We start from the raw sequence: 27,473 nt of genomic DNA, 5'->3' as shown, positions 1-27,473 counted from the left end.
GGAGAAAATACGATCAAAAAGCTCTTGGGTTGACATAAAGATAGAGATCTCTTAACAATTACTGTTATGGGCAAAACAGGCTCAACTTGGGGAAAAATTAGTTTAATTTATTGCCAATTAAAGTAGATTTGGATGGTGAGAAACAAAGACGAAAAGATTGAAATAACACCTGCTCCCCATGCCCCGTTTTTCCCCAGGCTCTACTCCACTCCTCCACTCCCAAGTCTTCCCCAATCACCCCCACCCCGAGGAGCGCAGGGTTATGGAGAATGGGGGCTGTCATATCAGTCCATACCAGCTCCTCTCTGCTGCTCCTTCCTCCTCACACTTTTCCCCTGCTTCAGCATGGGTCCTCTGAGGGGCTGCAGTCCTTCAGGAAATATCTGCTCCTGTGTGGGGTCCTCCACGGGCTGCAAATGTGGATGTCTGCTCCACCATGGTCCTCTCCAGGGGCTGCAGAGGCATCTCTGCTCCAGCACCTGGAGCACCTCCTCCCCTTCTTCTTCTCTGATCTTGGTCTTCCCCCTGCTGTTTCACACTTTTTTCCCCTCACTCAATGTAGGGCAGTGTTTTTCCCTTTCTTAAATAGGCTTTCCCAGAGGCACCACCATCTTGGCTGAGCGGCTCAGCTGTGCCCTGCAGTGGGCCCATTGGAGCCAGCTGGAACTGGCTGCGTCCAGTATGGGGCTGCCCCTGGCCTCTTCTCATGGAGGCCACCCCTGCAGCCCCTTCCCCCCAGGTCCCCCAGCCTTGCCACCTACACCCAATGCGGTCACTGAGGCAACAGGCATCAGCACCCCCAAAACCTCTCTCCGTTGTTCTTGCTCTGCCTCTCCCAGGGGAGCACTGACATGGGCATTGCCAGCCCTGTACCTACACTGGGGGTACAACAAATTGCTTTCCCAGTCTTGCCAATGCAGATCTGTCCAGCAGTACCAATATGAGTTTCTTTTTCCTTTAAACTCACTTGAGAGAGCTGGGACCAAATAAAATCCCAGAGAACAAAATAAGACTGACGATTTCAGCACTGATACACCTTTTCTCAATAGTTTTATTGCGCTTTCTGTATTTCTACAAATCCTGGGGCAAGGTGTTAAACCAGAAAACTATGCTGCAACACAAACCAAATAGCTGTTTTTTTCTCTCCTGAATTATAAAAATGCATGCAGCTGCCCTGAGATGGTTGTGGACTCAGATAAAAACTGTTATGTTCTGACCTGGCAGATACCAACAAGTTGCATGAAGCAACAGCAGAGTAAGTTGGTCCTCTAAATTGACACCTCTGCCTTTCCCACATCCAATAGATTAGTTCATATTTTCTCCCTTTCATATGTTTTTTCTCCCTCTCTCAGTTTCAGTGTTTCTACTGCAGTACAGGCTGTGAAGGATTCCCAATGACATGCCTACCTCTGGCTCACACAGAAACTGCAACAGCTAATGTGGGTACTTCTGTGTTTCCATGGCATCTCAGAATCATCAATGGGTGGTTCGTCTCTGCGTGATACAATTATCATTCAGTGGAAAATCCTCAAGTTGTGTGTCAGTAACAAGGCGGCCACAAAATGCAATCCCATTTCTGCTTAGGGTATGTTACAGCTTCACAGCTGGCCAGGGTTTGCAGCCATCATTCTGTGTCTAGTTTTGAGGATATAAAGCAGACCCTTCACATTAATTATATATTGTTCCCTAGAGCAAAGAAGTCACTTTTCTCTATGCTTTGTCAAGTGCCACATACATTGTTGTCACGCAATAAATAATAAAATATTCACATTAAATAATAATAAATTAATAAGTGTTCTGTTCCCTAGGCTTAGCTGGATTTAAGAAACTAAGTGATACATCTAGCCCGAGAGGGCTGCTTGGGCTGCTGTTCATTAGACGGTTCAGCCAGGTCACAGAGAATTCCATACTAAATGCCCATTTCACTAAGGACTCCTGCAAAATTCATTTGCTTGTTGCCAGAGGAATAATCCTAATTGAAACTCTTCAGCAACATACTGTTTCCCTACAGTTACGGGACCTTTATTATCTGCACTAACACTTTGGCTAATGCTGATGATTAAAAGTCACATTTAGACCCATGTAGTGGAACAAACAGTGCCTGTAAGAAAGGTGGGGGATTAGGTATTATGACAGACAAACAGGTATTACTATTTAAAGCATTTTTAACTCGCTAAAACTACTTAACAGAAATTAAAGTGTAGCTTCTCTGAACAAAGCCAACCCTATTTGACCTTTAGCATTCTGAGGACTGATGTTGGTGCCAGTTTTTGGTTTGCATACAATGCCAAGGTAGAGGCACTTTGAATTTCTGCCTTCTAGTTACATCCTTAAATTAGCAGCCTGAGATCCTCCTCATAACCCTAACTGTTTTAGGATTTGTTTTATCTTGGTTCAGGTTGCATCATAACTCATCACTTATCTAATCCTCATTATTTCTGAAGTTTTGAAAAAACAACAGAACCTGGAAATAAATATAATTATTTACTGGGATTTGCCAACATCTGTGACATGCTTTTTGTTCTTGACTTCTGAGAAATATCTGAAAAGACAGATGCATACAAAGATTTAATCACAGGATCAACTAGGCTGGCAATTCATTTCACTGTTTTTGAAATGTTTTGCTGAGTACCAAATTAATTCATACAAAAAAAACCTCTCGTGCTTTTCAGTAGTCTAAAACAAGGCCACTAAGAAATGAGAAGTCAGTAATTTTACTATTAGTCTGACAGTCATCACAGACGTTAAACCATAAACCTCTTAAAATTCTTAATAACCTTAGCTTCAATCCTCAGTCACCGAATATTTCAACGGCACCAAAACTATTTCACCAAAGCATACATCCTAAAAGATTCCATCCATTATGGCTCAGAAAAACATTAATATAACATTTTCTATGTATGTGCAGTTATTTAATACCTTTACTTTTCTGCCTTGCTATCAAACCTGATTCAGTCACAATTCAGGGCCTGCAACCATTACTGAAGACAACAGATTGCATCTTTCAGTGTTTGCAGTCCTTACCTCACGCTGGACCAACACTGAATGAAAAGCAGCCTCGGATTGCAAAGTGAAAAGTCTGGCCTTTGACAAAACCCTTCATTTAAACAAATACGTGAATATTTCAGCTTGCCATTTGAAAGAGTGATGTTTGTACCTAGGGAATATTTATTAAATACCATTTGGGACCATTAGTATCAAATTGCAGAGGAGTTCCCATTATAAATGGTATTTTGTAATAAGAGGAGATAAAGATGTGTTAAATATAAGCATACTGTGGGAATATATAAATGGTTTTCCTAAAAAAAAAAAAAAAAAGACAAAATGATGAACCTTTTCCCAATATCTTTGCATTATTTGTTGCAAAAAAATGTGACCCACATAATGGCTATATAAAAATAACAGGCTGCTCATAAAAAGAAAGTCTAGAGAAAACAGCATGTGGTGGTTTTATTTAGGGCGGCTTTTAAGTTTCAGGGAAACAGATCAATACAAGTGATCAGGAGTGAATGCTGAAAGAAGTTGACCCCATGAAAGAAATTCTGCATGCTCTTTATTCCTAAGCATCAGAAGGACACAGAAAGAGGAGAAGGTGAAACTAGATGTGGATTAAGAAAACAAAAGTTTCAAGTAGCTTAGATTTTGTTCAAATTTTGCTGTAACTTTTTCTGATCTACCTTCTTCCCCAGTTGTGACAAGTCATGGGCAGGAGGGAGGGAAAGCAGTGGAGGGAAAAAAAAGAAAGAAAAAAGAAGAGTCTTTGTCAGCATTGGTCAAACCCAAAAGTCTCTCTTTGACCATTTCAGCCTCTTGAGAGGCCCCTGTATCATCAAGCAAGTCAGAGCACTGGTTGCGCTATGTGCAACGTCTATAGGGATATGTAAATAAAAGAAACACCTTGTAAAGAACAGCGTTGTAATGTAAAACACTAAGCTGGGTAACTGAAGGCTACTAATGAAAAACACTGTGTGCCTAATCTTGATTTACTCTTCTGATTTTTCTTTTTTAAGACTAAGATCTATTCTGAAGATAACAAAAACTAAAGAAACTGCAGTGTAGATGGAGGTTCCTGATTTTTGTAAACATTATTCTGATCCACAGATGCTCAGATCATAAAGGAAAAGTTAAAAAAAAAAAGATGCCAGTAAAACTATTATTACTTGATGTTTCTCCCATTTCTGGTAGAGCCCTGATTTCCCTTCTTTCACCTCTCCATTTCAGCTCTCCCTCTTTCATGACTGCGTCACTGGGTCTATAACGTCCAGGGCATTTCTGCAAGGACTTCGCAACTGCATTCATAACCTCAGCTTTGCAGCGAATCACTTGGACATTTTGGAGCTAGTGGCACAGAGTAGAGAAAATGCAAGACCGCTTGTACCTTGTAGTTTAAGAAGGAGATGGGCTATATCCACCTACTATGACATGCAGCGGAGCAGCAAGCTGAAGGCTTTCTTGTTATTTCCAATTCAAATACAGTAATCTTCTGGTCTGATTTCACCAGAATGAGAAGAGGATGCAAGAAAATATCAGCCTTCAGAAAATTCTCACACTTTTCTCCGGATGTCTTTACTGACCAAAGTCCAGCAACTGGATATATGGGTCTTTCCCCTGCCCTTCATTCCTTCCAGCATCGTGCAGAAAGTTAACATGGTGCTTAGTGACAACCAGTAGCTTCTGGAAATCCCAGCATTTCCTGTGGAGATCAAAACTATATGATTTCAGGGATAGGTGGTTTAATCCTCTGTGAAAAAAAAATAACCCTAGTCTGGGGTGGGGAGAAAGGATATCCTTTAGCATTTATTATAAAATACAACCCACCCACCCATCCCCAAATTTTTAGCAATTTGAATTCTGTTACACAGTAAAAATAAATAAAGAAAAAAAAACAGAGTTTGAACTCTGGCTCTCGAAGGACAAAAATACTTCCTTCTTTGCTAATAGACTTAATTTATTAATACACTTTGATTAGATGTAATATTTCTTTGTGGAAAGCTTTTTGGCAGTGCATAACCAGATGCTCGGTAATATCCCTTGGACAAGCTTGACTCACACATGTGCCTCTCCTCATGCATTTTTTGCAAGGTGATCACCATCCATTCATCAAATGACTGTCTCATGGAACACCTGAAGCCCCTCCATTCCTCACCTTACATGCCATTTTTCCTTCTCCTGCCCTCCTCCTCATTCCAGTGGATTTTAAAATGGACAGATTTTAGCGATAGTGAGAGATGGCTCAGCTTTTCATGACGCTTGCCTGAGATGGTCAGACACTTCCCCACATGGGAAGAAATACCCCCACCGTGGGTATTTCTAAAGCAGAATTTCTACCTTGTTCAGCAGAAACGACAAACTGAGCGAAGCAGCAGCTGACCAGCATCAGAAAGCCAAGAGCTGCCGCACTACACACATCTTCCTGCTGCCAGAAGGAACATTCAGGACACGTCAGGATGAGCTCATTCAAAGCAAGAGGTCTTGGGGTGCCAGCGGACAAAACCGTACAGGAAGCAGATGTGGAAGTAATGACACCCTAACACATTTCAAAGTCCTTGTTTCTAGTTAAGAGTATCCATTCAAATAAAAAAAAAAAATCATAGTCTAACCTCAATAAGGTACTGAATGGTCTTATAAAACTAATAAACTTTGTCTCCACCATAGCTGATCTCCTCACACGCTTGTGCTGTTGAGCACTAACTGCGCAGCTCATAACCAAAAAGGTCCCTTTGGGTTGACGATGCAGCACTGCTTTCTTGCAAGACTCCTCCAACAAGCAATAGGTCCAAGCACAACTTGGTTTTGTCTAGCACCTTTTCAGGACCGTTCTAACTCACATGTCCAGCTCAGTACTAAAATTTCAAGTTTCTATAGAGAACGTTCAAAAAGGTCAATCTCCAGTCTTCTAAACTTTGTTACTCCTGGAGCATCAGGCAGCTGTCATTTCCCTCCTGGGCAAGTTTCCTCCTCTTGAGCATCTCCCTACCCCAATTCCCTTTTACTGCAGTAAGAACAAGACATTGACTGAACTTCCAAGTGCTTCACACACAGATGTTGATGGGAATTATCATTGCTCTGCCAGACTGCTCCAGCTTATATCCTTAATCTCTACTTCTGCCTGTCCCTCTCCCTGTACTCATCTCACACTTCTTATTTATTTCGTGGTTTTTCCTCTTCAGTTCATGTACCTAAGTATCAGCATATATCCTGATTTCTCTCTCTTTGTTGAATTAATATATGTACCATATCTGTGGCACATATCTGTAAATCTGTGTGGAAGTGAGTGTATTTTTCTTGTGTTGTCACACTGTCTAGGACTACAGATTTCTTATCCTTGACTGGGATTAATAACCAGAATCATGTGAAGGAGCATATACGACCAGCTTCCACCTCAGTCAATAAATAACCTTTTACATTTTTCTTAATTATGGCCAGCCAACATGTGAGTGACATCTTCCTGTGCCCTTGCACACCTTTTAGATCACCCTTCCAAGAAGAGATTTGAAAACATCAGTCCCGTATCTAAATATAAAATATATCTAAATATCTAAATATAAAGTGAAAGACGTCAGCTCTATAAATTAATTCAGGAAGACAGAATGGAAAGAGGATTTATATGTAAGGACGAGAGAAAATCTATGTGCATCTAAAGACAGACAGATACACAATTGGATATCTGCATGTATCTACAGTGGAAACATCTGCTGGCTCTTACTGCTGCTTCTCTCCTCTTTCCTTCTTCTATTTCCGTTCTTTTGCTTCCCAGCCCTCTTTGTTGAATGTAGATGCTTTTTCCTTATCATTATTTTTCATCTTTGATTAGTAGCTTGTAAAATAATAAAAGGGAAGGAAAATGGAGCAATTGTTTCCTCTAACCCCACCAGATCTAGAATTTCATGGCTAAGGTCCACCTCAATGCTTAACATTTTAAATTGTATTTTTAATAATAATCATTATTTTAAGGGGCTTGCTCATTAGACAGGCCTGTATTACTGTAGCTCTATTTATAATCAACAGCTAGCTCCACCTAGTGTCGTCTTAATTCATCAGAGAAACAGAAAGCTAAAACCAAATGTTTTATAGATAAAACAGACACAAACTATAAAATCACTTGTCAGCAGGATGATGGCCACAGACAGCATGCAGTTACGCTTACCGGCATCACAAGGAAAAGACCGTTTTAAGTAACTACTGTATGATGATAGCCAGCCAGCACTCTTGAGACAAGGAGCGACTAGCAGCTTCAGGAGTATAAATATAATTCATGCAATATAAAACAGTTTTACTGCTACCCTGAAAAGGTGAATGGCACTTAATCTGTTTATATGGGTTATTCTCTCTCCGGTTTCATCGTTATCAACAAGGACAAATTATTGTTAAATTTAATAGAACTTCTCTGAAATAGAATAACAATTTTTTGTTGTTGTTATAAAAACTACAGAACTATTTTTGGCTACACAAACCGCATAGTGATCCTCTCCATTAATAAGTACATCTCCCCTCCCAGCAGTTACAAAATAATTTAAAATGCTTCTCAGAGGTGATCAAAGCAGGGAAATGCTCAAACTAGCTAACAGTATATCAGTTTTACTGATCTTTACCTTCAAATTTTCTCATCGCTGCATATCTAGAAACATCTATCTTTCTAAAACGGTTACAGCTTTAGTCAGCAACATTTAGTGTTTAATAGCCTGATCCCCTTTTGACAAGACTACATAGAGTACAGCCAGCAAAGTCATTTAAAATAAAGTCAGAAAAGTGAATATCCAGTATGACAAAAGATTTCTTGATCATCACCTTGGAAAAAATGATAGACCTAATGAAGAAGAGAGTTTACACTGAAATAAAGCATTTTGTAAGATAAAATAATCCGAATAATTTAACATGATCATAACCTGTGAGCTATCAAGTGGTGTTTGAATGGTTGTTGGACCTCTGAAAAGCAAGGCAAGAGAGGTCCTGCCTTACATTTAGAAAACACCACTTTTACTTCTTAGGTTGAGGGCGACTCACTCTGATAGAGCTGACGTCTGTTTTAAACCTGTTCAAATCACCTGTTCGGTGCTGCTTAGTGGTTTCACCCTAGTGGTGATAAAATATATTTCAATATGTACAGTACACACTTAATGACCGCTCACCGTGACAGAGAGGGAGTATATATGTTGGGGGGGGCGCGGGGGAGCACGGACGGGAGAAAGGAACATATATTAAGATGATACATACAGCAAAGCAAGCACCTTTAAATTTTCTCAAACTTTCTCAAAATAGTCAGTTGAAAGTTATGCTTGTGACTCATCTAAAGTATTCACAGCTAAATTCAATGATTATATGAAAACTTCACTGCAACACAGAATATGAATTTAATAAAATGCACACGAAAATGCTCTCTGATGTTTCAAAAACAAGAGAATACTCCAGTTCTCAATAATTTAGCAGTTACTGTCATTTCTCATTAACAGCTTTCAAAATCCTATCTGAAACAAGCTGATACAGAGAAATTAAGAGCAGTAATCAAGCGAGAAATGATAGACCAGCTGGGTAGGCATCAAGTTGGCAAAACGTGAATACAGTTCAATAGCTGAAACAGATGCTGAGAGTTGTTGAGAAATCCTGCAGGAGATATTGATGTATTTTCTTTATATAATACCGAACAACTGAATAAATGTCAAGAGCTAAAAACTGATGGGGGAATAAAACCTGTCCGAAAAACTAACTATAAAGCAGAGACCTGCAATAATATCTTTTCCTTATACCAAAACATTCAGTACATGCACCTTCATTTCCTCGGGATTCCTGAATATGCCAATAGATCAGTCAGAGCTTGCTAGTGAATCAGAGGGAGCCTTTCCCAGTCTTGTTCCACATTTGTTTGTTTCTATCTACCTGAGGCTTCACAGACTTAGAAAACACTTTATTCTTCAGTCTCACCCTAACACAACACTCTCTTTCAAGCAAGCGATTCCCCGAGCTTGGAGGCGAGCAGGAAAGAAAGGGTAACACAGACATAAATGAAACTGCAAAATCCATTTTGAACGAGGAATGTTGTTTTCAGAGTTTCAACACCTCAGCAACAATTCCTCTGCCATCGGCGGCAGCTTATTCTAGCATATGCTTTGTCATGGTCAGTTTCTAATTACATTCATAATGATGCAATAGCTTTGATAATCCTACCTTCCATGCCAGCTGCTTTTCTTGTCACTCCATCATGCCAATAAGTTGGCTGCCGTAACAAATCAAGATAGTGCAAAACAGCATCTTTCCCCTGCATCTGTCATCTTCCTGAAAGCATTCTATTACTGCCGACTGCTGGGAACCAGAAAGTCTATTTGAATTCCAGCAGCTCCCCTTTCGCATGATTCAAGTTAGGTTAGGTGGGCATGCCTAACATGATTCTCTCCATCATTTATTATGCAGCTGCTACACCGTCGGTGTGGTAACCACTCTGACTTTATCTGATACGTCAGTCTTGCAAACCTCTACCTCCGTGCAAACACACGAGCCACAGAAGCATCTTGCATTTAATGAGCATTCTCCCTGCCTAAAGAGAGTGCATCTGCAAATCTCTTTCAAATCCTGCTACTTGCATTGTCCTCTAAGGCTGATGCAAATGTTTGAAGATTTTTTTTATTCTTGCATTTCGTCTCTTCAGAAGGCACGGTTCTTCATGCACGCTTGAATTATTCACACTTCAGCTAAACATTTGCTGATTTGTGTCCAACCAAACAGCACCTTCCCGTTGAAACTCTCTGCTCGAAAGCTACTTCTGAATAACAGTGCTGTGCATTCAGGCTCTCAACTCTGTTTCATTTTAAACATGGCTTTTATAGCTACACCTCAACAAATACATTTAGCTCTTTTCATGCAATGAATGGCTGTCTAGTGAAGGAACAGTACATTTTTAAGCGATTTATCTAGGTCTACCTGTAGGTGACTTTTGCTTTTTGTGCTTTATACATTTTAGCAGTAAGTGGATAGCTCTGTTAGAGCATCTTGATATTCTTAAAGTGGCAAGAACACCACCATAAGCTGTTTTTTGCCAGCCTGTGGAGGACACTCTCAAACAACAGAGTTTGCTTAACTGCTTCCGAGTATGGTGACTTAAAGGGATAGGATTGTTTTGTTGTCTTTCTATTTATATTTTCTGTTGGGGTGGAGGAAAAACACACTTGCGTCAGTGATTTCAAAAGAATATTAATAGAAATTGACATACACACATCAATCATTCTCCAAGTTAAATTAGCTGCGTCTCCTCCCACCACTTCTGCCTGCAGTTCAGAGTCAAGGCATTTCATCTTTAATGCGTCTGCTTGCTCATAAGCTGAATAACAGCCCCAACCCCACACTGGAAAGTTTGAATACCTGAGAGAGAAAAAAGGAACAATTTAACATGTGCAACTACCTGGCTAAAACCTGTTAGTTCAGGGAAGTAGTGAGGGAGAGCAAGGACTATCACTGGAGTAATACCTCCTTCCTCAGCCCTTTCACAACGGCAAAGGAGGAGTGAGGAAGGGGAAACGGTGCAGTCCCCCGGGAAGAGCTTTCCCTTGCCCTGGTGGCCAGCTCAGCATCATTCACCCGTTCTCATACTCACAGTTCAAAAGGTTCATAGGGTTTCACTTAAGCCTCACTTCTTCACTCAGATAAGATGTGTTCAGCTTCTCCATGGTTTGCAACACCCCCAAGTGCGACGGTCCCTCCCCCCTCCAATTTCCTAGTCTCAGTTAAGTTCCTGAACCTCTCGGCTACGAAAAAGAAGCTTGAAAACATGAGCTTGGGGGAGTTCTAAGTCACAGAAAGTGAAGCGGGGGGAAGAGGAAAAAAGGTAAGAGGATCTCCTACTTCACAGAAATAAAAATAAAAAAATCGGGACTTCTGATAGCTTCCTCTAGGCCTCCCGCAGGGGAGTTATCAGCGGGTGCGACTGCAGGGCACGCCCCTCTTTGCCCCGTGCAGAGCCCCAGCCCAGGGACTGGAGGCAGGGTCCCAGGGTGCCCAGACTCTGGGCGGAGGGGCAGGCACCCTCCCCGGCAAAAACCCGCCGACAGGCAGCGGCGGGAGCAGGCTGGTGCCAGGGGTGCCGAGCGCGGGAGAAGAACTCCCAGCGCTGCTGGGAGGGAACCGACTCCCTGCTCTCGCCCACATCTAAATGCCACAGCTGACACCTGAATGAGCTAACACAGCATGGCGCGGGTTTATATTTGATACTGTATTTATTCCTAGCATGCTGCCAGAAAATGCCTTTTTAGAGATTTCATGTAAATAAAGTAGAATTACTACATCTGTTCCTCTGTCTGTAGCAGCACATATCAACAAGCTAATTTTGCATTCAAGGCAACAGAGACGGTCCTATCGTATACTTGCAAAGTGCACAACAATAAAGTGCCTATCTGAAAATACTGTCAGCTCCTTTTTGTTCACAGTTCAAGTCATTTCTGAAGTGAAACAAACCAGACAATAAATGAGGACTGACTTTGAAGTCCCCATAAATTCAAAGTACGTAAAAGGATATGCTTAATATTTCACACTTCTAGCTGCATTACGATTTTTAAACCATAGACAGCAACAAGGAATATACATGGTATTTCACAAAAGATGAGTTTGAGTTCCTAGGTCATATAGCCTGTAGTTGCAAGAAGGACCTGAAGTACCCAAAAAAACACCATAGGCTTGACTTCTAGTCCAGTGAATTTTGAGCTGTGCAAGATTATGGATTGAAACATCCAGAAAAACATTTCCTATGTTAATAAGCCAAATAATACTGGTAAGAGAATGGGGGCATCTGGTATGGCATAAATATACTTCAGCAGAATCCTATCCCTCCCGGATACCTCAGAAGGAAGTACAAAAAGGGGGAAACGGCCAAAAAGGGGAAAAAAGAAAGAGGGAATTATGGAGAATATTTCCAGAGACATAAGCATGGCATTACAAGGAGGATCCACGGGGATTTATAATTCAGTATTACTGCCCTCCAGCACAGCATACAGCCGATGTGATGTAGTTTAGCCACACAGACCATTCCCATTCAGATCAGGGTGAAGAGAAGTAGCCATTTTTGCCCTGGGAAAAAAATTACTTTTTTTTTTAAATTATTTTTTGGGGAGGAGAAGGGAACTGTAGTATACCAGTTTTGGCATCTTCTGTGTACACTAGCTATATAGAAAAACAGCCCAGAGACAAATGGAGAATCTGGGAGGAGAAACCAGTATCAGTCATTCTGTCCACATATTAATAGGCCAGATTAATAGCTGGCTTTGCTCTCTAGTTTTTCTGCATTTTTCTGAGAAAACAACAGCCTTGGTTTCTGCTTATTGTAACTGGATTCAGCATCTGCATAGATATAATTATAGTAACCCACCCATATGGAATAAATTGCTTTAGCGAGAAAGCTCCACGGGTAGCGGTCCCAGACTCCGCAATAACACAAATAGGTAATTTTTTGGTCTTATACAGAACTATCCCCAGACTGGAAAAAGCAGAAATAAACAACAAGTGGAAAAGCACTCATCAAGTGGTATTCTGCTTTTTACAGTAATGAACTCGGTAGGCAAAGAAACTCCAGTCTATTTGGGTGACAATGGCATGAGAAAGCAAGGAAGCCCATCTCTCTTCCCATTCCATCTACATCTTATGGCAAAGACATGTCTATTTGTTTTAATTGCCTCACTGCTACTAGAGCGACTAATTGGCTTATTCAGTGCGCTTGAATATGATTATGGTGGTGTGTGCCCGTTACAATGATAACTAAGATACAATGTGGAATCTCTTCTTGCTGCCATTTCTTTTTTCCTTTTTGTTTTCCTCTTTGGAAATACTAGTGACTCCAACAAAGCAAGCGTAGATAATGGATCACTGAAAAAAATGAAGCAAGCAGATTGGCCTTGACCTTCAGCCCTACACGATGCTCTACATGATGCACTCTCTCTGGTATGCAGAAATGAATGCTGATTTTACCTAGCAAAAACTGTTCATTTGGTTTGCTAATATGTCTCCTGAAGAAAGTCAATTTCTCTTCCCTTTTTCTCAGCCTCTCATTATTCTTAGGTACTTCATCCCTCCCCCAATAAACAACTAATTCAATCAATCAATCATGCAGCAATATACCTTAATGATACACTGTGCACGTTTAGACTAATAAACATCTCCAATAGAAGCACCGGAAAGTTTGTTTGGACAACACAGACAGGAATTATTAGTTATTTCCTACTGTTAATCATTCTATATTAACTACTTCTCACTTACAGGATTTCTGACGTATGATTATAAAAGTAAGCTGTCCATAAAGAACCACTTTCCCATAGAGGTAGAGCTATCAGTACTTTCATTTTAACAACAATATCTCAACAGTTTAGAGAGGATGACTTCTGACAATTATGGCACATGTAGCTTTGACTGCTCAAGATTTTAAAAATTGCTACAGAGGAGTATATAAACAACTGAAAATGAACAATGTATACAAAGTCATGTCTCTAGAAACTAAAAGCCCAGTGCAACTATCATCTCCACAAAGATGCTTACAAGCCCTGGGACTCCAATGGAACCGGGTTCAAAGGCCAGGTCAACCGTGTTGCCCAGAGAGACACTTCAGATGTGGGTGTCTGAAGTCACCCAGCCAGGCACCTGACAGCCATCCAAGGAACGGAAACTTTCAGGGGTTTGAAACTTTTCGCTCATCTGTACCATAGTTCATCCAAATATTTTTTTGTGCAGAAGTCATCTTCATTTTTTTAAGTGAATCTCGGGTGTATGAAATTCACATAAGTTCAGGCATTTGTCATAAGCCAAAAGCTCAGAACACACTTACCTGAGGACGTGTTAGGAGGACTTATGACCAACCTTTCAAAGTGAGATTGATTCCATTTATGGTAAGAAAGTTTTGCACAGTTTTGTTACAGATGTGCTTACAACAATAATAAGCAAAGATGTCCTTAGCAACCCTAGGATTTCATATTACAGGACTTGGATAAAAAATTATTCATAAAAGATGTTACAGAAACAGTTCTCTGAGGGCATCTCTAATCGCAGAGCACAGCACGCTAAAAAGTGGATACTCTACATCAATTTTGAATATTGCTGTGTGATACAGTCATCTGAACACTGCTACAAATGTGGATAATATGATCTCTCAAATGTGGTAACTGTTGAGGATTTTTAATGGCAACCTCTGCTTATGTCTACAGATAAGCCAACAGACATTCTACATTTTGTTCTCACATAGCAGATGTATTTCAGTGACAGTGAATTTAAAATACTAGGTTCTAGCAAGGGAAAAAAACTAGTTAACTCATTCTCCAAATATTTAACACACATCAGAAAGCAGAAACATACAGTTTCACTATTTAACACTCAGAGAATTGGTGACCTTGAACTCTTCAGGAAACGCTGTTAACCTTCCTCCTTAAGCAAGTCTTGTATATGCTGTTAGTGCAAAACTGAACAATGACATGAAGTTTTAAGATGCTAATTACAGAAAACATGTATTTTGTTCTCTTACAGCTCCTTTGAAATTAGACTGACTTGAGCTACACATCTTTAACCTTCTTCCATTCATACCTTTACTTCTTCAGGAAAAGACATTGTTCAGCAATACTAGGCTTGAAATAATTACTGACGTAAGCATCTTAATTTGTTCATTCTTTCTACAGCTGCAGACCATGTATAAGATGATGCATAACAGATGTACCAAGAATAAAAAAAAAATAAAAAAATAAAAAAACAACAACCAAAAAAACAGACCTAACACACATTCTGTGCAGCCCCTGTGTGCCAGTACTCAGCTCACTGTGGTTTTGAGCCCATGAGCCCTCTCACCTGGTATAGGTCTCCAGCAGAGTACTTGATGTTTCTCTCCATTTTCAACAAATGCAGATGATTATGACATAAGATAAATAACGGAACTGGTTAAATGGCAGCTGGTCAATAAATGTTTTGGACATCACAGATCACATGCTTTGAAATGTTTTCTATTGGTCATTTCTACTGTTACTCCAGTTATATTCTGGTTTAGTGGTACTTTCTAATTCATTGCATTGGTTTCCTGATGGATCATTAACCATTTGGTAACATGCATATGACAGCTATATGTTAAAGAACTAATTAAAGCAAATCATACCACATTGCAAATTTCTGTACTATCTCAATCAAACTTATCTTCTCATTGTTTCTTTCCTATATTTTTTCCTAAATTAATTATCTATGTGGTTTGAGTTGTGGTAGTAATGTTAAAAACGGACTTCTGATTAAGATTACTGATGAGATTGTAACTGCTAACACTAGTCCAAAACCTCCAAAGATGGCAACTTAACGGGCAACACTTTGTAAGGCTTTGTTTTTCAATTGAGTGCTTAAGTTATAATCCCAGGCAACTTTTTCACATGGGTCCATTAAAAACCAGTAACTACTTCAGAAAACCCTAGCAAATCCCTTAAAAAACAAATGAAGCATCCCACACAGACAGCACTTATCCAATCCTTTTCAGTACATTAGAAGATTCTTAAAAAACTAAAAAACATAGGGGGCAGAAAGCAAATTCCTTAATGCTCAGTGAACGAGGCTGGCCATACAGCCTGGGGTTCCACTTACCGATGAGGTTCCCGCCGTCTGTGGTCCCTGAGCATGTCAGCATTGACAGCACACAGTAGTAACTTGTGGAAACCATGTTTTTGGAGGCGAACACCTCCTCACTTTCCTGGGATAAATATAGCAACGAGGGTTTCAGAAATATTAAAATCTTGTAAGATTTTACATTTACTGTTTCCGTAATAGGAAATAAAACTACACAGTGTCATAAGAAGACATTTTAATATATATTCTAAACTAAAACAAAATAAAATCCATGCCTTTCACTTCACAACAGACTTATTGCCTTAGAAAGGTAAGTTCTCTCCGCAGTATCAAGGGCTCTTGCCACAATGCAAGTTAACAGTGGGGGTCACAAAGAAAAGACTCTTCCACTTGTCCCTCCCTCCTTTGCCAGCAGAAATAATATACTCCACATTTTGCACCCTGTCATTGAATAACCTGCTTTAACGTTGGAGATTTAAGACTAGACATCTACTATATACTAAAAAAAAAAAAAGGTGGTGTTTGTTTGTTTTTAATATGGGATTGGAGATAAAAATCTAAATCTGAAACAGGAATTGAGTTCATCATCCACAACTGTTGGTGCTCTATAACCTTCGCAAATTCAGCGTAAAGAGAGCTTGAATGTCCCTTTTTCATGTGAGAAGTCTAATGAAGAATCCACATCTCTAGGTCATTTAAAAAAAATGTTTTGGAGAATTGCCCCACATTTTTGCCTTGCCTCTTCTGGTTAGGGAATGCAGTCTCACACCTACATATTGGTTCTGCCCCAGCATCCTTAAATGCTGGCTGGGGTCAGCTCCTCTCCTGGACGTCCAGGAGGGGCACCCAGGGGGCACCTCTCTCAGCATCCATGGAAGTACACTGGGCTTCTACCAAAGAGCTGGACTCCCAAGTTTTGTTCACAGTAAGGTTATAAAATCTTTTCTATATCCATCCAAAATCCACGAGGTGGGTAAGAACAATTCTCTGACAACAGCACAAGACTTCGTTAACCTGACATCCTTCCATTGCGGGAAGTTCTAATGAGAAACAAGTTACATGGGCGCATTTTCTATCTCAGGGAGAACTATCATCCCCTCAGTTAATGGACTAAAACAAATTTGCCCGTATCTTTGCTTCAGTATTTCTTCACAGATCCTGTACAACAGCTCTCCCACATGCTGTGGACCAGAACAACCCATTTGTATGTATTATCTCCTTTAAATTATCATAGTGGTGCTAAACATAACATTAACTACCATTTTCCAGCAAATTTCTCATATGCCTGAAGATTTCATAGACTCACAGAATCTTTTAGGTTGGAAAGGACCTTTAAGATCATCGAGTCCAACCGTTAACCTAACACTGCTAAGTCCACCACTAAACCATGTCCCTAAGCACCACATCTACACGTCTTTTAAATACTTCCAGGGATGGTGACTCCACCACTTCCCTGGGCAGCCTGTTCCAAGGCCTGACCACTCTTTCAGTAAAGAAATTTCTCCTAATGTCCAATCTAAACCTCCCTTGGTGCAATTTGAGGCCATTTCCTCTCGTCCTATCGCTGGTTACCTGGGAGAAGAGACCAACACCCACCTCACTACAACCTCCTTCCAGGTAGTTGTAGAGCGCGATGAGGTCTCCCCTCAGCCTCCTCTTCTCCAGCTTAAACAACCCCAGTTCCCTCAGCCGCTCCTCATAAGGCTTGTGCTCCAGGCCCTTCACCAGCTTCGTTGCCCTCCTCTGGACACGCTCCAGCACCTCCATGTCCTTCTTGTAGTGAGGGGCCCAAAACTGAACACAGTATTCGAGGTGCGGCCTCACCAGTGCCGAGTACAGGGGCACGATCACCTCCCTGCTCCTGCTGGCCACACTATTTCTGATACAGGCCAGGATGCCGTTGGCCTTCTTGGCCACCTGGGCACACTGCCGGCTCATGTTCAGCCGGCTGTCAATCAGCACCCCCAGGTCCTTTTCCTCTGGGCAGCTTTCCAGCCACTCTTCCCCAAGCCTGTAGCGTTGCCTGGGGTTGTTGTGGCCGAAGTGCAGGACTCGGCACTTGGCCTTGTTGAACCTCATACAGTTGGCCTCAGCCCACTGATCCAGCCTGTCCAGGTCCCTCTGCAGAGCCTTCCTACTCTCGAGCAGATCAACACTCCTGCCCAGCTTGGTGTCATCTGCAAACTTACTGAGGGAGCACTCGATCCCCTCATCCAGATCATAGATAAAGATACTGAACAGAACTGGCCCCAATACTGAGCCCTAATTTGAGACCCTGACCCTCCAATCATTTCAAAGGCAGGCCACAGTAAGAGAGGATGTTGCTTTGTGGGACAGGAAAAACAAACTCAAAACTCCCTGTAAACTCCAACAGCCAGGCAGTGGAGCAGGGACCACCGTCTAAGCTGTGGGGCATCTCAGCTTCGCACGCGAGAGCCACTGCCCTCCCTCCCCAAACTTCTGCCAGTCTTCCTTCAGTCACAGAGCAGCTACTCCTATCTTCCCATCCACAGGATATGCATATTTCCTCTTTTTCAATACTGTGAATATTTCTTTTTTTTTTTTTAATCCCCAGACTGGTCAGGACACAGTGATATATTTGAGCTGCCCTACAGGCCCTAGTTAGAAGGGCATATAATAGTAATTTAGAAGGCACTTCAGCAAGAACCTTTTCTCACTCAGCCAGAGCTGAAAGCAGATTTAGGGGAAGGCATGACCCTGAAAGAATCGGTTCCCAGGCAAAGGCAGGAATCGGAGAATCCCGTGGCATCAACCCTCCAAACCTCACATCTGCGGTGGCCCGCAGCCACGTGTGAGACCATGAGCACTCCCCAAATAGGTGGGAACGAGAAGAAGTAACAATCTGCATTGTGCAGCTGATTGATGCAAAACTCCCAGATTAGTGGAATTAGTAAAACTGTGGCCTAATTAAACCCTCTCTCTTGCATCTTGACAAACTTCCAGCGTATCTGGGACACTGAATGGCACCAGTGAGCAGGGTGGCAGCTGCCAAGGATCACTTTGCTTGCCAGGCTTCATTTTTAACATTATTTTGCATAATATCAGTGTGCAATCAATTTTGTATTGTATCAGTACAAAAGCTGAGATTTTGATGATATCAACAGAGTACATAACATAGCTCAAAGTTTTGTTAAAACAATTATGAAAGGGGAATTCTTAAACCAGGTGTTGCATATAGAAACAAAGTGTTGTGGGAATACATGTTCCCTGAGCAGTTAATATCTCTTTTTTCCACTATTCAAAATTCAGTGCACATTCTACAAAGCTTATAACATGGTACTACATTACTTGATTTACATTACCAACCCTTTTTATGCAAAAAATGCAGAACTTAATGACCTCATTATCACAAAATAATAATTATCTTGCAAATTTCCTGGGAAACCATGACTTCAGTCGATACAAACAGAAAGCCATTTCTGGTAAAAGTGACAGACACCTGCATCAACTCCCAGTTCAATAGGAGCAGTGTGTAACACGCCGATGCTGCTGCATGCAGCGTCCCTCCAGGTCATTCTGGAGCTACTAGATCTGGCCCAAAGCACAGAACGTTGTACAAAAAGACAAGTAAAAAGGTATCCCAGAAAGCAAACACAGAGACTGCATAAAAAAAGGTTCGCCGTGCATATGGTACTCAAGCTTCTGCATGGAGTTCAAAAATGTCAGCAACAGCAGTGGCACCTGTGAAATTTTTAGTGCCCTCCTCTCATCCAGATACTCAGAAATTCCACCCTCTCCTGAGCTCTCTCCTTTAGAAAATAGTCACTACTTGAATTCGGTCTGTAATCAACAGTCAAACCTGTCCAGAATGCCAAGGCCACCACTGTCATTGTGCTTGTATCTTTGGAGTAGACATGACACCGCGAAGACTCACCATTAATTTGTCTTTTTATTCTAATTCATGCCATTTGCATAGCTTTATATTCTGAGTTTTAAACACTATGCAAAATTTTTTTTATTTCCTCTGCGTAACTATTGGAACATATTTTAGGTTGAATTAGGAAAAGCTGTGGAAGAGAAAGATAATGTTTCTACACCACGGTGCACACTGGTTTCCCATCAATGAGTATTAACTGCCCTTTCCCAGAAGGGCCTGCTCACTTCTTCCTTCACCAGGAACAACAAAAGCCCAGCAAAGACGCTTCCCTGGTACAGGCAGAAAGCTTCTTCATAACAATTTCAGGCTTATCCTTGTCTGACATTAATATATGCACAGTTGGAGTAACTACAGTTGCTGCCATCAATATATTCCCAAAGCAGTCTCCATGACTGTCAATACTTCCCAATTCAAATCTTGAGTAGGAGCATCATTCTTCTGCTTCTGCTCTGGCTGGCAAAATGGGGCCACGTTATCAGTCAGAAAACGTCTTTTGTAGAACACCAAGAAACAGTCATATCAGCACTTCTGTTAGGAACAGAAGTCAGCTCTCGACTTCCAAGAACAGTTTTGGCCATAAGCCTAAATCAGCATCCACTCCAGGCAGAATATGTGGCCAAAAAAAAAAGGCATGCCACAGATGAAAAAAAAAAAAAGAAGCCACAAAGCAAGTCTCTTCCCCATCTCAAGTAGAAAAAGGAACTAAGAAGTGTTCTGAGGCCTAAATCATGCACATAGGTTTACAGATCAACCCTAGAGCCATACTGAATAATACCAAAGCTGCAGGTACTCTTTACATTTGCACAGATTTGTTCCATAATCTTTTCCAAAGATGGGTTTTCAAACTGAGATCTACATATGCCTACTATACCAGAGGGAGAAAATCACTTCATTAGTCCAATATGGCTAAGACACAACCTGAGTTAAACCAAATGCAGAAAAAGACTTATGAAAAAATAACAGTCTTTAATGAATTAGCTTCATTTTGTTCACAGTTTATCGCTTCATGGAAAATAATGTTCAACTGAATGTATTCATTATGTGAATACATCAAAAGTTCTCTTAATTTTTAAGCACACTGTGGACTGTCAGTGAGTCATTTGTTGTGAGTGTTGGAATACCTGATCTTTAAGAAGTCTGTGATGTGAATGGAGAGCTATGACAAGATATAGTTTCTTTTTGCCCTATGGGATAAGTGTAACACAGTCACTAGGAGAACTTTAAAAAAAGCCCTAAGGCTCTGAGTCTCTCTGTGAAAGGACTTGCAATTTATGGTGAAGGGATAGATAAAGAGAATGATGAAAACATTAAGGGTTTTTTTTTTTTTCTTTCTTTCTTTTCTGGGCCACTTGTGCTTTGCCTGAGGCATCATTCCAAGAAAAGTTAGGCAGCTGTAAGATTTATTGGCTGGGACCAGAGTTTGAATGCAATTTTCTGTCGTCCCATTCAGACAAAGATATTGCATCTTCCTGTACTATCTTAGCTAAGAAAGGCATATTTAATTGCTTCTGTGCCAGGTTCTGGTTGGGGGTTTGGGGAACTCACTTCTGTCACTGTGTCAAGTAATACCAAAGCACTGTGTACAATTCCACTCCCAGTGTGCATACTCAAGTGCGGAAACTTAAAATTTGTTTACCAGGAGCACTGATGTGAGCAAAATTTGATTGCTTGAATGCTCTCAGAAAGCAAAACACAGAAGTTGGACAGCGCCTACAGTAACTTTGGTTTTAAAATCAAGGAAACGAATCTAAGAACTAGGAAAATTTCTAACCCAGGTATAAAAATCCAGTTCTAAATTATATTTAAACTAAGTTCAGTAAATAATATCAATTATGTCCTAGAATGCACTGATGGATGAGAGTTTATTAAACTGTAGCTGGATAGGGTGTGTAGCAACCGAACAAGGGGGTATGGTTTTAAATTAAAAGAGGGTAGATTCCGACTAGATACAAGGAAGAAATTTTTTACAACTAGGGTGGTGAAACACTGGCACAGGTTGCCCAGAGAGGTGGTAGATGCCCCATCCCTGGAAACATTCAAGGTCAGGTTGGACGGGGCTCTGAGCAACCTGATCTAGTTGAAGGTGTCCCTGCTCATTGCAGGGAGGGTGAACTAGGTGAGCTTTAAAGGTCCCTTCCAACCCAAACCATTCAATGCTTCTATGATCATATCAACTTAAAATAATTATATACACATATATCTATTTATGTACATACAAATATAAAATGTCAACGTTTATAATATGGACATATTTCTTTCTTACCCTTTGGAGCCTTCAGCTTCAGTACTGAACTAGAACCGTTCCAGGTTCATAAGAAATGCTGGGTGGACAGACTAAGATGCTAATTGACTGCAGCAACTGGCAGCCCAGGACACAGAGTCCCACGTTTCCAGCTGATTTGCTCTTAGCTGACAATCCTCAGGAAAAAAAGCACAAACTCTGATGGGTCTACTAAAAGGTCTGGCAGCATTCTCCTGCCACCTTGACTATTAAAATACAATTATTACAGTGAACAGCTAAGAACTATTATCAGGTTATCAGCCAATGCCCAGGCTATTGGATGCCTGCAACATATCACCTGAAAGAGAACTGGAGACTTTCTTGAGTATAGAAGAGAAAGAGAAGGGTAATAAAAATCAATTTCAAGCCACAAAAGCTTTGCCTAATAGGATTATTAAAATGTGCCTCTTCCTTCAAGTACCGTTCCAAGTTTCCAAGTTATAGATACTAGATAGCATCCAAGAAATTAAAATCCTGCCTAGTAACCAAAACCAATCAACATTTGCAACACTTGCTGTTGATCAATACCTGAGGCACCTTACCCTCTCCCTATGTTTAGTGCCATCCACCTGGAAAGAACGTAAGCTAACAACTGGCCAGGCAGAACCGATGACATTTATATGTTTCTTCCTCTATTTATCACATCTGACTGACAGAAATTAAAATATTTTTTAAAAACCCACCACTGTATCGAGAATAAACAGCTGACTACCAGGAAATACATAATAGAAGGAAATAACTTATGAATATTATACCTAGTCCTTCATTCTTCCTAATATCTCACTGTCATTCCTGACAAACTAAATCAAAGCAACATCTACAAATTCTGACACAGAATCCCAGCAAGATGTTATTAAATGTATTTTTTCATATGAAGTGGTATTATGTCAATAATTGTCCTCTGTAATGGGTGTTTAGGAGATTATTTCCTTGATTGCTAATGAGATTACTATCTCCATATATTCTGATCTGAAAATATGGGTGAATTATTATTACTGCCGCTGTTGTTCACGCCTTGAAAATAGCTGGCCTGCGGCTGTGTGCGCTCACATTTTTGGTGAGAATACCGCACTGTACACAAAGCTACCTCCTTAGCAATGCTAAAGCATCACTCGCCACCCAGCTCAAGGCTACATTTCTTTTTCCCTGTGACACCTTCATGCTCTCAGTGCTCTGACTAGTCCCTACGAAAGGGAGGCTTAAATGAAGTGTGGATTTTCCTTCAGAGGTTTTCTGAACAATAACTTCTCATATTAACAAGAGTTTGGGTTTGAAACTGAAATCAGGAAAAGAAAAATGCTCTAAAGTAGAGCGCTACACAACTTGCACTCCTATTTTAAGGACAGGAATGCAATATGGTTCTGTGCAAATCTGCAGGGGAAGAACATGAAATAATAACAATTTTATTATATTTTAATATTCATAACGCAGTGAAAGAATGAGTAATACACTTTCATTTCCACAGCCCTGAGTGGCCAACATATGAAATGCACCTTCTTATCTCCCAGGTCTTGGTGATTTTAGACAAGAGGAGAGGGAGAAAAAGGCTTGGAAGAGGATGATGCCATGTTTTGCTGTTTCTGGTCTGTCTATCTGAAGAGCAATAAAGTCTTTAATCACAGTCACAGCAGTGCAGGCAGGAAAAAAAAGTGCAGGGGGGGAGCGAAATGGGCCTGGGCTAGTCCCTTTTTGTAACTTCTCCTGGTTGGCACAACCATGGGCCAAATATTATGGCCCTGCCATATGGAAACACATCGTGATAGGATCTCCTTCAGAAGCTGTGGAGGACCGTTTGTATAAATGCACAGAGTCACCTTCAAATCCACCCGCAGTGAAGCTACAGGCAAGGACCATTTATGAAATCGTGCCCAAAACATTGCTACAGGGAAAGCTCAGAACTAGGCTGGGATTAAGCACTGAAGAACTACTAAACAAAACAAAACAAAACAAACAAAAAACCGCAAACACAGAAAAGGTCATGGCTGAGAAGAAAATCAGGTATTTGTTGTTAGTAGATTACTCAACAGAAGAAACCAGAGCCAGTTTTCTGAAATGAGCCAGAAGGTAACTACTTTAGAGAATATCCTGAGGGAATTAGGATTCCCCCATTTCGATAAAGAAATTATTCCTGGAAAATGCCATAGGATCAATTTCTATTTCACAGTTGTGGCACTGGGAGGACAAAAAGGAATGACCATGCACTTTCAACAGAAAACATCAAAGACATCTTCAACCATTAATCACATAATAATAAATGTTTATTAGCCTGTCATTCCAGAGACTAAAGTTTATTCCCATTTAAAACAAAATACTTCTCCCCTCTCCCACAAACTGCATCATAAATGCACCAAAAAATGATGGGCTCTGAAACTAGAGTGCAGATTTACAGAAACATGAAATATAGAACTCATTTGCCATGGGGAAAACCTAACTGAGATTAAGGAAAAGAAGATCTTAGCAAGAAGTATTGCATTCAGAGAAAAACAAAAGCAAGAACAAGGAGACAAATCAAGATTGATTAAGGGAAGTTAGTCCTAGGATTTATAGTGTCTCTATTTTGATATCTCTGGGTGCTTTGGTGATTAGGCATGCTCACACCTTTGTAAGAAAAACAATTGCATTTTACCAGAACTAACCAGAATACCTTTTTTTTTTTTAAATATGTATTTCCTGCCAAAAGTAATACATTTAAAAGTAATAACATGTTTAAAAAAAAACAAAACCAAACAAGCAAAAAAACTCCAACCACACACTCAAACAAAAAGCAGATGACACAGAAGCATTAATCCACTTCATTGATTTATCCTGATAGCTAAAACCATGTCTGGAGCTCTTTCTCATGTTTAACTTGGTAATTTTTCATGTTTCAGTGGGAATTTATTGATCTTCAAAATGAGACAAGGGTACTATGTAGTTTAAAAATTCAGGTGCTAATAACAATGCACAAGCAGTATTTTTTAAACTACCAGTCTATGACTCTGTTTTTCTTTTTTTTTTCTTTTAAAAAACAACACATATACAGGCAAAAAAACCCTTACAAAAGACGGGCAAATAAAGAAAAAGAAAGGTTTGATATAACTTTGGATCTAGTGTTGGTCCAGTCACTTCTGGGTAATATGAGCTCCTAAAGTCGTTGTCTGGGGTCAGAAAAGCAAAGACAATCCTCCTCCTCCCAAGGTGTTTACAACTAAAAAATCCTGACTCTGACATCCATAAATCCATTTCTAAACTAATGGCAGGATATATAGTTTTAGCCAGATGACAGTTATTATAACAATACACTGACAAGATTCATGCTTTCTATGAAATGCCAGCCTCCTTATTAACATAAGCCTGAATAATTAAGTTAAAATACGAAGTACAAAAATATATCTTTTTTTTTACCCATCAACAAAGACAATGCAACTTGTGCAAACTAAAAAAAAAAGAGAGAGTTTTATGCAGACATTTAAATAATAAAACTTTGTAAAATTGATTTTTGAGTGTACAAAATAAAATATGGGCTATTAAAGCGGTGGAAGTTTTCTGAACATTTTATTCTACAAGACTGGAAATATTTTCCTCTACAACAGTAATTGTTTTTTCAGATAATATCATTATTCTGGCTTTCAGATTTATGCTGGAGGTTCATATAATTTATGCCTTGAGTTTTTCGTTCTCCTTATTCCTGAATATACTGTGATATTTGTGAAATTCAGTGATTACAGCTTACAGCAGACAAATCTTGAGCTAACTATCTAGCATCTCTATCAGTACATTCTTTGCTACATTACTCTTAAACTCAGCTGAAAATTATGCAGTCTCACTCTCATCCTGTTGGAGAAAGCCCAAATTTGGACCACTTTCAAAATTTAACAAACATAATGTAGACTAGGAAACATACAATGCTTTAATATTTTAGAATCATATTCCAGTGTTCATACCATACTTCGCAGGCAAGATTTATTATTTTAATTTCTTTTAAATGAGGAATCAAAATTTAAATATAAAATTTACTCAACACTACTACTAAAAATTTGACTTAGCAACCGAAAACAGATTTTACCCCAGGAGTCTTAAGTGTTTCTTCAAATTACATTCAAATGCTTTTTATATCTGTTCCCTAACAGATACAGCAATCGCAAAGCTATAATCCTGCTGCAAACATAACCATGACACCAGAAGGCAAACTGATTACATCTTATGAGATCCACACTTCCATCTAAATGTGTTTCAGTAGCAAAACTTACTTAGCCAAGTTCTGAGCCCATTTCCCCTGTAATTTCTCAGCAGGAATCAACATAAGCAATACTTCGATGATCATATTTCTGCAGGATTACCTGCTATAGGCAGTACCTTTCTTTGCCTCTAGACAAAATAAAATAAATTAACACATTCTCAGAAAGGCAATTCCAAAGAACTGAAATACGTCCTGCGCCTTTGTGGGAATCTACACCTTCCTAGCTTTTTCATACATATGAATTAGGTTGTTGCATTTTTTAAACAAACAAAAAGGTAGAAGAGCTTCCCACGGTTTCAGCAACAGTTATCCCTTTGGATTTTTTTCATGCATTTTTCTTTTACTACCATCCTTTCACAACCAATTCTGCAGTCATTTTCATTGCCAAAAATAATTTTAAAAGCTCTCCTCATCCCGAGAAGAGATCCCATCTAGTGGATGGCACACAGCGTCTCCAGCGTGGGAACTCCTTATGCCAAGCGCCATTCCATCAACGAATTCCTCTAATTCTGAAAAAATCACTCTCTGCCTCATCTCAGTCTGGCTGGCTCCTTAGAGTACCCATTGACTCAAATGGTGATTGCATCCTCTCAACTCCACCCGCAAACCAGGATTTCACTTTTCTCCCACAGCCTCCCCTGCAGTAATAGCTGAGATTGGATTAATCCTTTAAGATCAGCTGTACTGAAGTAGTGATGCACTTCTCCAAAACCAAGCAAAAGTACAGCTAATACTGCCTGCCCTGTTCATGTCATGTTGATTTGTACGATAACATTAAAATAAACGTATCTCATGGATCAAGGCGTACGGTAAAAGTCACAACCACTCAACTCACTCCCCACTGCCCTCTTGAGCAGAAAGGAGGAGGAGAGCCCACAGAGAGTAAAGCCACCTGCACCGCTACAGCTGGTGTCCCACCAAGGAGGGGAATACCAGCCCAAACTCTCCCTCCTGGCAGAACTGGGGCCCGAGGAAGGGTGTCATCAGGCTGCCCCGTGGTCACGCAAACCCTGCACTTCCCCACCAGCCCGGCATCTCTGCTACTTACAGACTTTAGGGACTTGTCTGATCCAAAAGTATAAACACCCTCATAGAATTAAGTGACAACATTTGGCTCCCATTTTGGCACAATACTGCCAATTTGGGACTTCCTGAAAAATCAGACATCATGGAGTTAGAATTCAGTTCTCAGGGTGACATTTATCTTTCTTTAATTATTTAAAAGTAAATCATAGAAATGTCATAATTTTTTTCCCTTTAAATGCACCTGTATAAACCCAGAACAATCCTTTGATTAAATTACTAGGAAAATTTGTTCTGTCGTGGCAGGACGTCTCCAACACTAAACTTGATTTTCCATCTCATCAACTGTATTTAAACAGGCATTTAACAAGTTGAGAAAATTCTCAGAGAATACAAATCTCTTTTTTCTTCCTAGGTACATGCAGCTACACATGACTACTACCAACAATATGCATTCATTTCATTGGCGTTATTTTGGAGTTTGTACAACTATTTGTAAC

The 27,473-nt window shown here is 40.2% G+C and overlaps 1 protein-coding gene across 2 annotated transcripts in view; it reads right to left on the bottom strand.

Annotated features, from left to right (window-relative positions):
- Positions 1-9,292, bottom strand: part of DMD (dystrophin) — a 1,244,291-nt gene extending 1,234,999 nt beyond the window's left edge. For both annotated transcript variants that reach the window (XM_075174519.1, XM_075174510.1), the window contains exon 1: positions 9,163-9,292. In XM_075174519.1, coding sequence (XP_075030620.1) covers positions 9,163-9,259 — 97 coding nt within the window. In that variant the 5' untranslated portion in view covers positions 9,260-9,292. The remainder of the gene's footprint in view (positions 1-9,162) is intronic.
- Between the last annotated feature and the right edge of the window lie 18,181 nt (positions 9,293-27,473).

This window comes from Calonectris borealis, chromosome 1 (genome assembly GCF_964195595.1).
Source record: "Calonectris borealis chromosome 1, bCalBor7.hap1.2, whole genome shotgun sequence".
NCBI lineage: Eukaryota > Metazoa > Chordata > Aves > Procellariiformes > Procellariidae > Calonectris > Calonectris borealis.
This window is presented reverse-complemented; position numbering and strand designations above follow the sequence as displayed.